At 47.0% G+C, this 15616-nt stretch overlaps 1 protein-coding gene across 6 annotated transcripts in view; it reads left to right on the forward strand.

Moving 5' to 3' along the window:
* Positions 1-15616, forward strand: part of BSN (bassoon presynaptic cytomatrix protein) — a 479044-nt gene that overhangs the window by 128912 nt on the left and 334516 nt on the right. For all 6 annotated transcript variants that reach the window (XR_006292516.1, XR_006292515.1, XR_006292517.1 and 3 more), the window contains exon 3: positions 9009-9848. Coding sequence is in view for 3 of the 6 variants with exons in the window: in XM_043552315.1 (XP_043408250.1) it covers positions 9009-9848 (840 nt within the window). In the remaining 3 variants the exon portion in view is untranslated. The remainder of the gene's footprint in view (positions 1-9008; positions 9849-15616) is intronic.

Here is a 15616-nt window from a genome sequence, read left to right on the forward strand (position 1 = left end):
TTCCCCTGGTCACTGGTCAGAGTGACCCCACTCAGTTCAGTCTTGAAGGGGGGAGAGATGTGACGATGTGATGCAGCAGGGAGGGGGAGTGTTGACCTGGGAATGTGCCCTGGGGATGGGAGACCTGAGAGCCTGTCACCTGAGCCAGGAGGTGGAGCGGGAGGTAACACCTCTGCCCAGGAATGTGGACACAGGCTGCAGGAGAGAGCCTGCTGTGGGGGTTTAGTTTCAGTTTGGTGCTGGGTGGAGGAACGCAGGGAACCCCAGGGCTGGGGTCTAAGCTCCCTGCTCCCCCAGAAGGACTTTACTGAGGGGTCCTGGTTGTACCCACAAGCTCTGTTTTGGACTGTGTTCCTGTTGTCCAATAAATCTTCTGTTTTACTGGCTGGCTTAGAGTCTCAGTGAATCCCAGGAAGAGGGGTGCAGGGCGTGGACTCCCCCACACTCCGTGACACCATACACCTTACTCCATTAACTTCTGCACTGCTAATAAACTCTGTATTATTTTTCCCATATTTAGCTTTAATATGAGTTTTAAGGTCAAATTCTTCAGAGACCACAGAAACAGCATTTACACACAGGGCACCAGCACTGGGCTCTGTGTGGCTTGCCTGTGAGTTTTTATAGGATTAGCATTTACTGTGGCATTTGGGGTTGCTGGTTTGGGGCTGCCCTTCAGGGTCAGGCAATCTGGTCTCATGTGGCCAAGCACACCACAGTGATAGCATGTAACCAGTTTATTCTTGAGGTGAGAGTTCGTACCCTCTGGGCCCCCATGAGCTCCTTTATAAGAGTCAGGGCCAGGTTTACTTTTAAATCCTTCCCTCCCCTTGAACTGGGGAGAATGGTGATTAATTTTCCCCTGGGGTTTATACCCTTCCCGAACCCTGTTTTGGGCATGGGCATCTGCAAATTCTGCAGCCTGTAGGACTGACTCAGGGTCCCTATCTCACACAGCTGCTCTCACATGGTGAGGAACAATGTCCAAGAACTGTTCCAAAGTTATTAGATCCAGCAGTTTTTTAAAACTCTCATGCGCCTTTGCTCCCACAACCCACATTTTAACAAAACCCATCAGCTTATGAGTACATTCTACAAAAGTACAATCATTAGACATTTTAAACTTTCTAAACTTAACCCTGTAAGACTCAGGAGTGACCTTGAATCGCCTTAACACAGAATTTTTAAACAGCACATAATCTAAGGCTTCTTGTTCCCTCAATTCACTGGCAGGACAGGTATTTGCTGCTCATTTGGGATCTCATGCAGAACACATAGGCATTCAAAGGTAGACAAAAACTCTTCTATGTCTTCACTATCTTTGTAAATGGGACAGATCCTTTCCCAGTTTCTTTTGTTGTTGCGGGGAAGCAGAGTACCAGGTGACGATGACTTTCTCTGCTCATCCAATACTTGGAGCTGAAGTCTAGCCATCTCCTGTTGCATCTTGTGAGTCTCCTTCTCTAATTCAGCATTTTTTTGCTTTTCCAGCAATAAAATGTTTGCTAGTTTCTGTTCATGCTCAAGTTGCAGTTTATCTGCTGCCTTTTGCATTATAATTGCCTCTGCAGCTTCTATAGCATCAGGTAAGGGCTGTGCTCCTGTCTCCTGATCACTGGCTATTAACAGATCTCTCAGTTCTTGATTTGTAGCTTTATTTTTAAAGCTTATCCCCTTTTCTGAACACAAATCTTCCAGGGCTTTTTTGTCAAGGCACTCATATGCTCTTTGCTCACCCATTGCAACTGCTCTTTAACCAGCCAAACTCTCAATACCAAAATCCAAATTTGGATAGGATGGGGTTCTGACCCAAAGCTTAATTGACCTGGTTCTATGGATCCAAGCATGACTACACCACTGTAACAGTGCTGCCCTTGGTGGGACACAACTGTGAGTGCCAATTCTGGACAAATTGCTTAAAGCAGGGCAGTTACATCACAAGGCTGGGGTTCCTTTGCACACCAAGGCAAACCAAATCAGCCAAACAGAGAAGACTTTGGTTTTACCCACTGTCTAACCATAAGTCACACAAGCAATTCCCTTAGACACTCCAGTTTCCTAGTATCACCACCAATGCCACTCATTATGGACATGAATGGTTATGAAAACCAACACCCCAGTAAAAGAAAAAGGGTTCTCTCGATCCCAAAGGACGAAGCCCCAGACCCAGGTCAATATACAAATCAGATCTTACCCAGAAATCACGCTGTTGCCAATCCTTTAGAATCTAAAGGTTTATTCATAAAAGGAAAAAGATATAGATGAGTTAGAATTGGTTAAATGGAATCAATTACATACAGTAATGGCAAAGTTCTTGGTTCAGGCTGGTAGCAGTGGTGGAATAAACTACAGGCTCAAATCAAGTCTCTGGAGTACATCCATAGCTGGGATGGGTCATTCAATCTTTTGTTCAGAGCTTCAGTTTGTAGCAAAGTCCCTCCAGAGGCAAGAACCAGGATTGAAGACCAGATGGAGGACCTGCAGCAGTCTTCTATAGTCTCTTGTCATTTGGTCTTTCTTTCTTTGTTCCAAAGACAATCATTCCAGTGCATGGCATGAAAAAACCTTAGAGTTCTGTCCATAGGCACGTCCCTGCATGCCTTACAAGAGTGTATCTGCCTTCTCTCAATGGGTTAATTGTATAGCTGATTGTCCTTAATGGGCCATCAAGAAGGCTAGGCATTGCTGACACCAAATTGTCTGGGGTGTCACCCAGAATTATAGCATAAATTTGAAATACAGACAGTATAGAGCCAATATTTATAACTTTAAATACAAAAATGATACATGCATACAGATAGCATAATCATAATCAGCAAATCATAACCTTTCCATTGACACCTTATTTGACCTCCTTTATAGAAGATTTGGTGCCACTACAGGACCTTGGTTGCAACAATGATCTATACGGTCCCAGTTTGTCCCAATAATGTTACACTATCTGAGGCCTTTTCAAAGCTATCCACACTGGATCTTTCAAAAGGAAAGTCGGTGGATCCATTCACAACAGAAAATTTCTGACTGTTAGGAACAGAAACTTCCTTGATTAAATCACTTCCACACCCTTCAGTTGCAGCAAATTGCTTGCACAGATTACCATGAGGATTCCTTTTCTTAGGAGCTTCTCTAAGCAACAGTTCACCCCACACAGAAATTCTGCCTTTACCCTCTTGACCTAGGCCTTGCTCTAAAGAAACACTTTCATGAGCAACAACAGACTCTTTCTGGGTCTCACTTACATCCAGGATCACCTTTGACTTATCAGGTGGATTTTTACACACAAAAACTGCTAGGCAAACTGCTAGATTTCATAGTCAAAAGGTCAGCATTCTCCTTTCCTTTGCTACACACAAGTTTAGAAATTTTTCCTTCTTGCTACAAGTTTCCAAACTATCAGTAGGTAACACAATGAAATCACCTTTAGGCTTTTCTTGTGCCCTGGCTAGGATATCACCCTGATTAGACAGAGTTGCTACACCCTTTCCCAGCGACACATTAGCAACAGGCAAAATACAAAGCACCAGAATTGTCTGGTCTCTGGGATTTTTCTAAGACACTAACTGGATGCAACCTAGCTACAGTGCCATTCTCCCTAGAAGACACAAACTTAGGACCTTTCCCTTCCTGGGCTTTAGTTGAATCCAGAACCAACTCTGAGACAACTGCACTACCCTCAACCATCACAGGCTGAAAGACACCTTCTGTCTGCTCCACAGACAAAGAACTGGAGACACATTCTCCTTTATCAGACACACAGCTTGGGATCTCATTTCCCTTGTCCCAGCACACAGGGCTGTTCACAGACAACTGCTTGGAGACTGGGGTTGCTCCCTCCATAGGCAAGTCATTACCCCTACCAGACAGAGGCACATTTCCTTCACTGTCACAATTCTCCATACAGAAAACAGCTAAGGTATAGGGACTCTTATTTTCCACTATCCTTGCCTTCCCAAACTGCTGATTAGACAAAGCCATCAGCTCACAAGGCTGCCTAGGCTCCTCCAAAATTTCCTTGTCCTCCTCTCCCATCAAAAATCTACCTTTTCCTTCCTCAGCTAGGGCTTTAACCTGACCATCCACTTTAATCTGTTCCTGAGAAACATTTTCCTGACCAATGAGTTCTTTCTGTGCTTGATCTAATTCCAGATTCACTTCTGAGACATTAGACAGACATTCAGAAACTTGCAAAAAGAAAAGGAGTACTTGTGGCACCTTAGAGACTAACCAATTTATTTGAGCATAAGCTTTCGTGAGCTATAGCTCACTTCACCGGATGTAGTGAGCTGTAGTTCACGAAAGCTTATGCTCAAATAAATTGGTTAGTCTCTAAGGTGCCACAAGTACTCCTTTTCTTTTTGCGAATACAGACTAACACGGCTGTTACTCTGAAACCATTCAGAAACTTAATTCACAGACAAACAGCTGTTTGCCACCTTTCTCAGGTTAGAGTTACCCTCTCCCTGGCCATAGCAAAACTGGTTAAACACAGACAACTGCTCAGAGTAGTACAACATACGAACATTGTTATAAACTGGATTTCCAAGAGGATATAGTTTCAGCTGGTCTTCCATTGCTTATTTGACTTGGAGCCTAAGTCTGGCAACCCTCTCCTCAGCAGCCATATGCTCCATGTTCCTTTTATGAGCCCTTTCCTCTCTTTCAGCATCTTCTTTTTGTTTTTCAGCAGCCCTTTCCTTAGCTTTCTTTTCCAGTTGGGCCAAGGTTTGCTTCTCTCTCATTCAAATTTCTGCCAGTTTTTGATTACGTTCAAATTGCAGGCTGTTTCTCAGGGCTTGCAGTTTCATTGCTTCTGCTGATGCTTTCTGGCTCATGGTCACTGCTCTTTAACCAACCAAATTCTCAATACCAAAATTCAAATTTGGATAGCGGGGGTTCTGATCCAAAGCTTAATTGACCTGGTTCTGTGGATCCTAGCACGACTACGCCACTGTAGCAATGCTGCCTCTGGTGGGACACAACTGAGAGTATCAATTCTGGACAAATTGCTTCAAGCAGGGCAGTCACAGCCCAAAGCTGGGGTCTCTTGCACACCAAACTAGTCAAACAGAGAGAACTTTGGTCTCACCCCACTGGCTAACCATAAGTCATACAAGCAATTCCCTTTGCCACTCCAGTTTTCCAGTATCACCACCAGTGCCACTCATTATGGGGATGAATGATTATGAAAACCAATACCCCAGTAAAAGAAAAAAGGTTCTCCCGATCCCAAAGGACCAAGCCCCAGACCCAGGTCAATTTACAAATCAGATTTTACCCAGAAATCATGCTGTTGCCAATCCTTTAGAATCTAAAATCTAAAGGTTTATTCATAAAAAGAAAGAAATATAGATGAGAGTTAGAATTGGTTAAATGGAATCAATTACATACAGTAATGGCAAAGTTCTTGGTTCAGGCTTGTAGCAGTGATAGAATAAACTGCAGGTTCAAATCAAGTCTCTGGAGTACATCCACAGCTGGGATGGGTCATTCAGTCCTTGATTCAGAGCTTCAGTTTATAGCAAGGTTCCTCCAGAAATAAGAAGCAGGATTGAAGACCAAATGGAGATGCTGCTGCTGCTGCTGCTGCTGCCTTTTATAATCCTTTTGCCATGTGTCTTGTGCTTTCTTTGTTCCAACCACAAGCCACCCAGCACATGGCATGGAAAAACCTTAGAGTTCTGTCCATAGGCATGTCCCTGCATGCCTTGCTGAGTCACAAGGTGTATCTGCCTTTTCTCAATGGGTCAGTTGTATAGCTGATGGTCCTTAATGGGCCATCAAGGAGGCTAGGCAGTGCTGACGCCAAATTGTCTGGGGTGTCACCCAGAAGCATAGCACAAGTTTGAAATACAGACAGTATAGAGCCAATACTTACAACTTTAAATACAAAAATGATACATGCATACAAATAGCATAATCATAACCAACAAATCATAACCTTTTCATGGACACCTTACGTGACCTCCTTTGTACAAGATTTGGTGCCACTATATGACCTTGGTTGCAACAACGATCTATACGGTCGCGGGTCATGTCAATAACGTCACAGGGCCATGCCCCAAACCGAAGGGATGGTGGTAGGAAGTAGCCCAGGGCACTGGATTTAGAATCCCTGCTCGGGGTCCCCCTGGTCAGGGGTTGACACTCAAGACATTGGGCTGGACCTAACGGAGAGGGAGGGCCCAGGTTCACACACCCCATTGCCTAAAAGACTGAGGCACCTTGACTCGGGAAGCAAGGGGCCGGAGGTCAGGTGTACCAACCACTATGCTGCCTGGCCCTCCAGACAGGGCTGGTGTTAGAGGGTGGCAAGCAGGGCAATTGCCAAGGCCCTGCGAAGCTAAGTTACATTCTTCAGCCCTGGGCAATGGGGATAGGGGTAGGAGCGCCACCTCTACCTCCTGACTCACCTTAGTGGACCTCCCGGCCTGTGGGTCAGTGTCAAAGCCTCTGCACCCAGCACTGGCTCTGCCCCCAGAGATCATCACACATGCCTGCCGTGGGGGGCAACTCCCTATTTTCTGCCCTGGCCCTAGTGAGTCTAATGCCAGCCCTGCCTCCAGGCACTGTGTTACAGGCCTAAACAACCGAGGGGTTAAGCAGTTGAAAAGACATGTACGTAAGTGCAAGAAAAATCAGGATTCCCCGTACACACTGAGGATTCCCCACACACTAACTGAAAAAAGATCCATGCATCTCTACAGACAGCTCTGTAAACACCTTTGCTCAGTGTGCAGCAGTGGGTTAGAAAGCTCCCATAATGTTAGTCTGTATTAGACAGCAATAGAGAATATAACTGAAATATTATAATACAGTTCTGTAAATCAGTTGTACACCCTCTCTAGGTTCAAACTTGGGAAACCGATTTAAAAAGTAGATAATGGGGGAAAAGGTCCAGAGAAAGGCAACTAAAATGCTAGGTGTTATATGGATTAATGGTTATGAGAAATAGTGGTGTGAGGCAGTCCAGTTTACTCTCTTACAATACAAGAACAATGGGTCACTCAATGAAATGAAAAGGCAACAGATTTAACACGGATCAAAAGGAAATACTTCTTTACGCACCACATAATTAGCCTGTGAAATTTACTACTACATATCACTAAGGCTGAGAGCAGAATTTTAAAAAGTCTTGTCATTTCCATGAATAGGAATATTTGGACCTAGTAATCATTTTTTTTTCTGAGCATATTAGGAGGAGGAAAAATACAGTTATAACTTAACTATGCTGTGGGTACTGCCTTGCCATATTTAGCTCTGGTACATCCAGCTAGGATTGCTGTTGGTGTCTGTCCCTCGTGGCTAAGTGCATGGCTCGCCCATATAGAAGGTGAAGCTATGTGAGTGGGGTACTAATTTGTACCTTGTACCTTCGTTCTGAATCTCTTGCCGACTGGCGTCAGCTGCACCCACTCTAGCTAGGCCAAGCAAGCTCTACATGCCCTCCGTACGAGCAGAGGTACAGTGTGCCACCTCATGGTTCAGTGGGTAGAAGTGCTGGGCACATCCTGTGTCCTGAAGGTCAGGTCAGCAGCGATCTCAGTTTCCAGTTAACAGTCCAGGACTTTTATGGCTTAGGCAGGTCTCATTTGTGAATGGTGTTTTCCTTTTTAGGGCCCTAGCTCACGAAAGCTTATGCTCAAATAAATTTGTTAGTCTCTAAGGTGCCACAAGTACTCCTTTTCTTTTTTTAGAGAAGCACTATGTATGCAGAGCTGATTATCCTGCAAACAGTGTTATATATTAATATTTGTACAGCTGCATGGGCGTCCTGGGGATTCTTAGAATCGAAAGTCTCACAGCTTCTTTAATTAACTTAATGCAGACATTAGTGTGATACAGTGAATGTCTCTCAAGGGGAAGTTTTTCATTTATCGCCACTTAGCCAAGGCATTTTATACTTTTCATTTCCATCCAGTAAATCCTGCTTTGGGGAGTGAAAACTAGCCTTTTGCTTTCATGGTCAACAGTTTGCCTGCCCAGGAGAGATGAAGCTCCCCAGGCAGAGCAGTCAGCATATCTCTGAGCTGTGCCCCGACTTACTCTTGCCTCTGCCCCCAAAGGAGCCCAGCACCAGCTGGTGCCACCCCCTGAAGCCAGTCTCTGCCCGCGTAGCCTGCCTGCTTCCTGAGGCACTCGCTTGCTGCTGCCTGGGTAGTGCCCGGCTGTGCAGAAGTGGCTTGGCTCAGGGAGCAGAGCAGGGAGGGCTGCTGGGCAGAGAGCTAGGGGCCCGAGTGAGCCGAGCGGCTCCCACCGCCTTCCGATCAGCCGGCTTCTGGCAGGAGGTGATGGTTTTCAAACTGGGATGTGCCCCCCCGCAGTTCAGAAACCTCTGCTAAATTGAAGGCAGAAATCTGGGGAGGCAGGTGACCCCCCCCCATGCCTCCATTTTTCTGTCCCTGCAGCTTTTCACCCTGGGCGGCTGCCTTGCTCGCTCCACCCTGGTTCTGGCTCTAGGCACTGCAACCCCGGAAGTTGCAATGCCCAAAGTGGAGAGCCAAGCCCAGCCAGCCCCACAGAACAAGAGCTGCAGGAGCCGCCACTGTGGGGTGAGTGCTGGACAGGATCCTACTTCCCCAGGGGGTAGGAGCCAACCAAACCCACCCCAGGGCCTCCACTCCCAAATCATTTACTGCATTGTGACAGGCCATAAACATTTATAAATGGGTCCTGAGTCCAAAAAGGTTGAGAACCACTGCTGTAAGGTATTGGACATACTAGTACAGTGCACTTCTCCGCACATGTCTCTCGCCACAGGTGGGGTACAGTAGAACTGTACCTGAAGGAGCCCTCTGCTCGTGCTTATCTAATAGCAAAATGTTTCTCTGCATAGAGAGGTTTTGATAGTGCCTTACTTATGTTCCTAGAGTTAGCAGAGCCTGAACAGTAAGCTGTGAGGCTGGTAGACAGGTACAGAAAACTGCTTGTTTTGCCACTGGCTGTGTGGATCCTGTCCTTGATCATGGTCAGTATCCATCACTCACTGCATTATCTTTTTTGTCTTGTAGGTGAAAGAATGGTTATGTTTGAATTGCCAGATGCAGAGAGCTTTGGGAATGGACATGACCACCGCACCTCGCTCCAAAAGCCAGCAGCAGCTACATTCCCCTTCACTTTCTCCATCCCACTCCCCAGCCAAACATCCCCAGCCTCCACCCCTGGGAATGACAGGACAGGAGAAACCACCAGGAACTGTGCAGCCGGGCATTAGGCAGGGTGCTGGTGTTCTGCAATCAGAGTCACCAAAATCACCCCAAGCTACAGCACAGAGGGAACAACACAGCCAAGGCCAGCCAAAACCTGCTGCACCTCAGGAAGTGGTGAGGTCTTCCCCTCAGCATCAAGCAAAGCCTTCCGCCTGTGACCAGAGACAGACTGTGGGAGACTCCCCAGCAAAGACTTCAGCACCCCCCCACAGTGCTGCAGCACAAGAGCAACTCCAAGAGGGCCTCACAGAAAAGCTCTTCGGGTTTGGGGCTTCTCTTTTGACCCAGGCAAGCACACTCATGTCTGTCCAGCCAGAGGCCACCCTACAAAGTCAGCAGTCCCCTGGCAAAGTGCCTCCAAAAATTGTCTTCAGTGATGCCAGCAAAGAAGCTGGACTCAGAGCCTCAAGTGCTACATCTGGAGCACAGAGTAGGGCTGGGACTACCCCAGCTACAAAGCAAGGAAAAGCAGAACAAGTCATCAAGCCAAAGGAAGTGCTGAAGGAAAGAGTCTTGTGCCCCCTCTGCAAATCAGAGATCAATGTGGGCTCCAGGGAACCATCCAACTATAATACCTGTACGACCTGTAAACAGCAGGTCTGCCTCATGTGTGGATTCAACCCAACACCTCATCTTGTGGAGGTAAGGAGGCTGCACACTGGGCTTGACCATCTATCAGTTCACTGGGAATCCTGATTCTGTTCTGAGATTTGGATATTAATAACATGGGAAAAGTCAGTGCATTTTTCTTTCAGGTTTTAATAGACTTCTTAAAAAGCCTTGACAAAGTCCCTCTCTAAAGGCCAATTAATTTGCAACAAGTTAGGGGGCTTTAGAAATGAATCACACCACTGTGGTGCATTACCCCATTGTGTAGACAAGCCCTAGATGTGTACTTGGGCCATGTGTTTGTATCTTGGTTGTGTTGGGATTTTACCATATTTGATTTGGGGTGGCAGGGTAGAGTTGCTGAAGATGGCCTTTGCAGTTTGCTTGGCGCATCCTTGTTTGGTTGCAGCCCTTTAATGGCATCTTTGGGTGTCCAAGAGTATAGAATGTGGCTGCTGCCTGCTGCAAGGGCTTGGAGTCCTCAGGCCCTATGGTTATGGGCAGGAGGAAGCAATGTGAAGGAAGATTTTATGTTAGGCAGGGGCCTGTAGCAAGACATTTGTACAGCCTGTTATTTCTCAGGACAATAGGGTACTGGAAGTGGATCCCAGCTTTGGGGTCATGCTGTTCAATGGAAGACTGGTTGTGAATAAGTCAGTAATCATCCATGACTTGATAAGGGATGAGGCTCCTTACTTTGGCTGCATAATGCTGCAGGACTGGTTTTGGTGCAGTTGGTTCCATCTGGGAACTAGGTACAGTGTGATGTAAAGGGGGATTGTTGGGGAGATGATGTGGCTGTGCTGTTTATGTCCAATATAAAATGTAAGAGACATCTTGCTCCCAAACTAGCTCTGATAGAGTGCATCCATTGGGTATGTAGGATAAAGATCGGATGGAGTACCATTGCTGGTATATGGTTCACCATGTTGCACTGCATTATTCCCTGCACAAATTGCCTCACAGACAGAGAGGCTGGTAGCGTTCGTTGACTTTAACATCCATGTGGATCTCAAATTTCCTGGGCCTGCTCAGGGTTTCCTGGTCACTATAAAGACCAGGGTGGCTGTCCAAGGTGATTGAAAGCTTGGCTCCTATATGTGGTTGAACTTTGGCTCTGGTGTTTGGGTTAGAGTTAGATTGGGGGATTGACTATTATACCCTTGTCTGTTGCTGTATGATATTAAATCAGTTGTTTTTCAGGATTTTAAAGACATCTAATGAGAAAACACTGAAAAACATCCTATTTGTAACCAGTTCTGCTTAAGTACAATGTATAGTTTGGGAATTCTGTGATTCTATGATTCTATGCCCGATGTTTTTTTTTTTTTTAATTCAGAATGCTGGCATAAAAACAGCAATTTGGAGTCAATTTTCACCATTGGTATCAAGCAGTGCAATTCCATTGTCTCCAGTGGAGTTGTTCCTGCTTATGCCTGTAGTGAATATGGGTCCTTATTGTTCAGGTCCCAGGTTTTCCTATTGCTCGTGCCACAGGAAGTGGTGCTGCTGATTCAGTAGGTGCCACACTCCCCTCTGAGTTAGTAGTAGAGCAATGCTCTTACTTGGTGTTGTGCTGCTGGAGTGTCTGTCATTTGGATGGGATATTAAACCAAAGTCATTTAACGTTCCCATGCACTTTGCCCAAAGAGTACTGATGGTAACCCTGCTATCCTGGCCCAATTCCATTATGAGTAAGGTTGCGATTTTATCACAGAGGTCACGGAATCCATGATTTCCAGAGACCTCCGTGACTTCAGCCTGCGGTGGCTGGGAGCTGCAGGGTCCCCCTGTGGCGGCTGGAAGCAGCAGGCTGCCACAGCCACCTCCAGCGGCGGGGGCCTCCTGGATCTCCGAGCCGCCGCAGGCGGTGGGGATACCCCACAGCTCTTGGCCACTGCGGGCAGCAGGCCCCTCCCCCCCTCCACAGCTCTGAGCTACTGTGGGCGGCAGGGGTACCCCCGAGCTCCAAGCTGCCACAGGCTGGAGAGCACCTCGCAGCTCTCAACCCCTGCAGGCAGTGGGGGCCCCCCATAGCTCTGAGCTGTTGTGGGCGGCAGTGGTATCCCCCAGCTCCTGGCTGCCGCGGGCGTAGGGGAACTCCAGAGCACGAAGCCACTGCGGGTGGCAGAGTTACCCTGCAGTTCCCAGCCACCTGGAGCCCCCGGGAGCTTCGAGCCACCATGAGTGGTGGGGGTACCCCGCAGCTCTCGGCTACCCAGGGCCCCTCGAAGCTCTGAGCCACGGCAGGGGTACCCTACAGCTCCCGGCCACCTCAGGCAGTGGAGGTACCTCACAGCTCCTGGCCACCCAGGGCCCCTGGGTGCTCCGAGCCACCGCAGGCTGTGGGGGACCCTGGAGCTCTGAGCCCCCCAGAGGAGGTTGGGGTCCCAAGAGCTCACAGCAGGGCCCTGCAGGTGCCCAGCCACTGCAGGCAGTGTGGGGACCCCACAGCTGAGCTCCCCATTTTGTCATGGATATTTTTAGTAAAAGTCAGGGACAGGTCATGGGCTTCCATGAATTTTTCTTTATTGCCCGTGACCTGTCCCTGACTTTTACTAAAAACATCCGTGACAAAATCTTAACCTTACTAATAAGACAGTAAATATCTTAATGCCTCTATATAAATCCACGGTATGCCTACACATTGAATACTGTGGGGCGTTCTGGTCACCCCATCTCAAAAAAGATATATTGGAATTGGAAAAGATACAGAAAAGAGCAACAAAATTAACTAAAAGAAAAGGAGTACTTGTGGCACCTTAGAGACTAACAAATTTATTTGAGCATAAGCTTTTGTGAGCTACAGCTCACTTCATGCGATGAAGTTAGCTATAGCTCATGAAAGCTTATGCTCAGATAAATTTGTTAGTCTCTAAGGTGCCACAAGTACTCCTTTTCTTTTTGCGGATACAGACTAAGACAGCTGCTACTCTGAAACCTGTCAAAATTAACTAAGGGTATGGAACAGTTTCCATATGAGGAGAGATTAAAAAGATTGGGACTGTTCATCGTAGAAAAGAGACAACTAAGGGTGATATGATAGAGGTCTATAAAATCATGAATGGTGTGGAGAAAGTGAATAAGGAAGTGTTATTTAATCCTTCACATAACACAAGAACCCGGGGTCATCCTATGAAATTAATAGGCAGCAAGTTTAAAACAAGCAAAAGGAAGTATTTCTTCACACTACACACAGTCAATCTGTGGAGCTTGTTACCAGGGGATGTTGTGAAGGACAAAACTGCAATGGGTTCAAAAAATAACTAGATAAGTTCAAGGAGGATAGGTCCATCAATGGCTGTTAGCCAGGATAGGCAGGGATACATGTCCATGCTCTAGGTGTTCCTAGCCTCTAATTGCCAGTGGACGATGGGAGTGATCATTTGATGATTACCAGTTCTGTTCATTCCGTCTGACACATCTGGCACTGGCCACTGCCAGCAGACTGGATAGTAGGCTAGTTGGACCATTGGTCTGATCCAGCCTGGCTGTTCTTATGAGGTTTGAATGTTGGAATGAGTATCTAACAATAGTCCTCAATGAAAATGGGTTTAAATTAACACAACTTTAAAGGTTTGTGAATTATGCACTGGGGTGAGCCCCAGCACATGTGTTCCCCTAAGGAATGATGAGTGGTGTATGTCATTCAGTGTGCATTGTAATGCTCCACACCAGCCAGGAATGCTTTCATATCTGGCCTATTTTCAGAAAATCCAGAAACTGAGAAAAGGGATTAACCACCTTGCCCTCCTCCTCATCTCACCAACTTGCCCCCTTTGCTCATGGAATTCAGCTCAGGACTAAGAGTTCTGTTTCCACTGATAATACTTTGTACATCACAAACCTCAGTTAGTGAGGCCTGGCACCAATGCTTTGATATAGGTTGTCACTGTGCCTCAGTGGATCACAACTGAGGATGCTGAATTCAGGACAAGCTGCTGAGAAATAGGGCAGACACACCCCAGAACTGGTGGTTATTCTTCCATAAGATGTACCAGTCCAGCAGCAAAAGTAAACTTCTGTCTCACCACATTGGCTAACAAGAAATGGAGTCTCCTTAGGTATTCCAGTCCTGGATTCAACACCCAGACACTAGACTTGATGGGTGGTTATTTAAAACCAATTTCATCAACCAAAGGGTCCTTTTGATTCCAAAGGTCCAGCCACATACCCAGGTCAATATATAACTCAGATCTTACCCAATAATCACGCTGTTGTGAACCCTTTAGTATCTAATATATAAAGATTTATTTATAAAAAGAAAGAAAGGTGGGAGTTTAAATTGGTTAAAGGAATCAAATGCATACAATAATTGCAAGGTTCTTGGATCAGGCTTAATGCAGTGATGAAATAAACTGCTGGCTTGTTAAGAGTCTGGTTGCTTCCAAATGACTTGGAAGGTCCTTAGTCCCTTGGTTAGAATGCTTCCATTGGTATAAGTTCATAGTCCAAAGTTTTGAGCAGGAAAGAGGCAAAATGGAGATGTTTCCAGGGCTTTTTATAGCTTCTGCCATGTGGAGGGAAACCCATTGTTTTATTCAAAGCCCTCCGCACCGCTTGTGGAAAAAGAGGTAACAAGATGGAGTTTAGTGACACATGGTCTTGTGACATGCCCTTGCATGATTTGCTGAGTCATAGCAGGGGCCATTACCCATACTCTAGTTCAGGGGTGGGCAAACTACGGCCCGCGGGCCACATCCAGCCCACCAGCTGTTTTAAGCCAGCCCTCAAGCTCTCGCTGAGGAGCGGGGTCTGGGGCTTGCCCTGCTCCAGCACTCTGGCAGTTCAGTCATGACGCAGGGTCGGGGGCTGCTCCATGCGGCTCCCGGAAGCAGTGGCATGGGCCTGCTTCAGCTCCGGCAGCCACTCTGCATACTGCCCCGGCCCCAAGCGCCGCCCCCACAGCTCCCATTGGCCAGGAACCACCTGGCCGCGCCTCCACATAGGAGCCAGAGAAGGGACATGCTGTTGCTACACGCTTTAGGTAAGTGCCCCCTGGAGCCTGCACCCCTGAGCCTCTCCCCACGCCCCAACCCCTGTCCCAGCCCTGATCCCTCTCCTGCCCTCCGAACCCCTTGGTCCCAGCTCAGAGCACCCTCCTACACCCCAAAATCTGCATCCCCAGAGCCCGCACCTCCAGCCGGAGCCTGCACCCCTTCTCACTCCCCTGGCCTAGCCTGAAGCCCCCTCCCGCACCCTGGACTCCTCATTTCTGGCCCCACCCCAGAGCCCGCACCCCCAACCAGAGCCCTCACACCCTCCCGCACCCCAGCTTTGTGAGCATTCATGGTCTGCCATACAATTTCTATTCCCAGATGTGGCCCTTGGGCCAAAAAGTTTGCCCACCCCTGCTCTAGTTAGAAGGTTCACATGAATGTCCATCAGGTGTGGATAGGCGTCTTCCATGGTCCATTGTGAGTTAAGTGTTCCTTGATGGGACGTTCAACTTGAATAGTTCCTTCACAATGTTCAGGCTAAATATCTTGTGTATGTTATCACAGGAGCAAACATTTGAAATACAGGTACACAGTTAATATTCATAACTTCAGATACAAAAATGATGCATGCATACAAATAGGATAATCATATTCAGCAAACCATAACTTTCCCATTGACATCTTATTTGACATATTTTGTACAAGTTTTGTTGCAATTATATAACAGTGTAGATTCTACGTAGTCATATTTTAATCAGATAACGTCACATAGGTCACCTGGGATCACCTCCAGTTTCAGATGGAGTAACTCAGGCACAGAGATCAAGTCCCACATTTTCAAAGGTGCCCACTGACTGGGGC

Source organism: Chelonia mydas, chromosome 7 (genome assembly GCF_015237465.2).
Source record: "Chelonia mydas isolate rCheMyd1 chromosome 7, rCheMyd1.pri.v2, whole genome shotgun sequence".
In the NCBI taxonomy this organism is placed as follows: Eukaryota; Metazoa; Chordata; order Testudines; family Cheloniidae; genus Chelonia; species Chelonia mydas.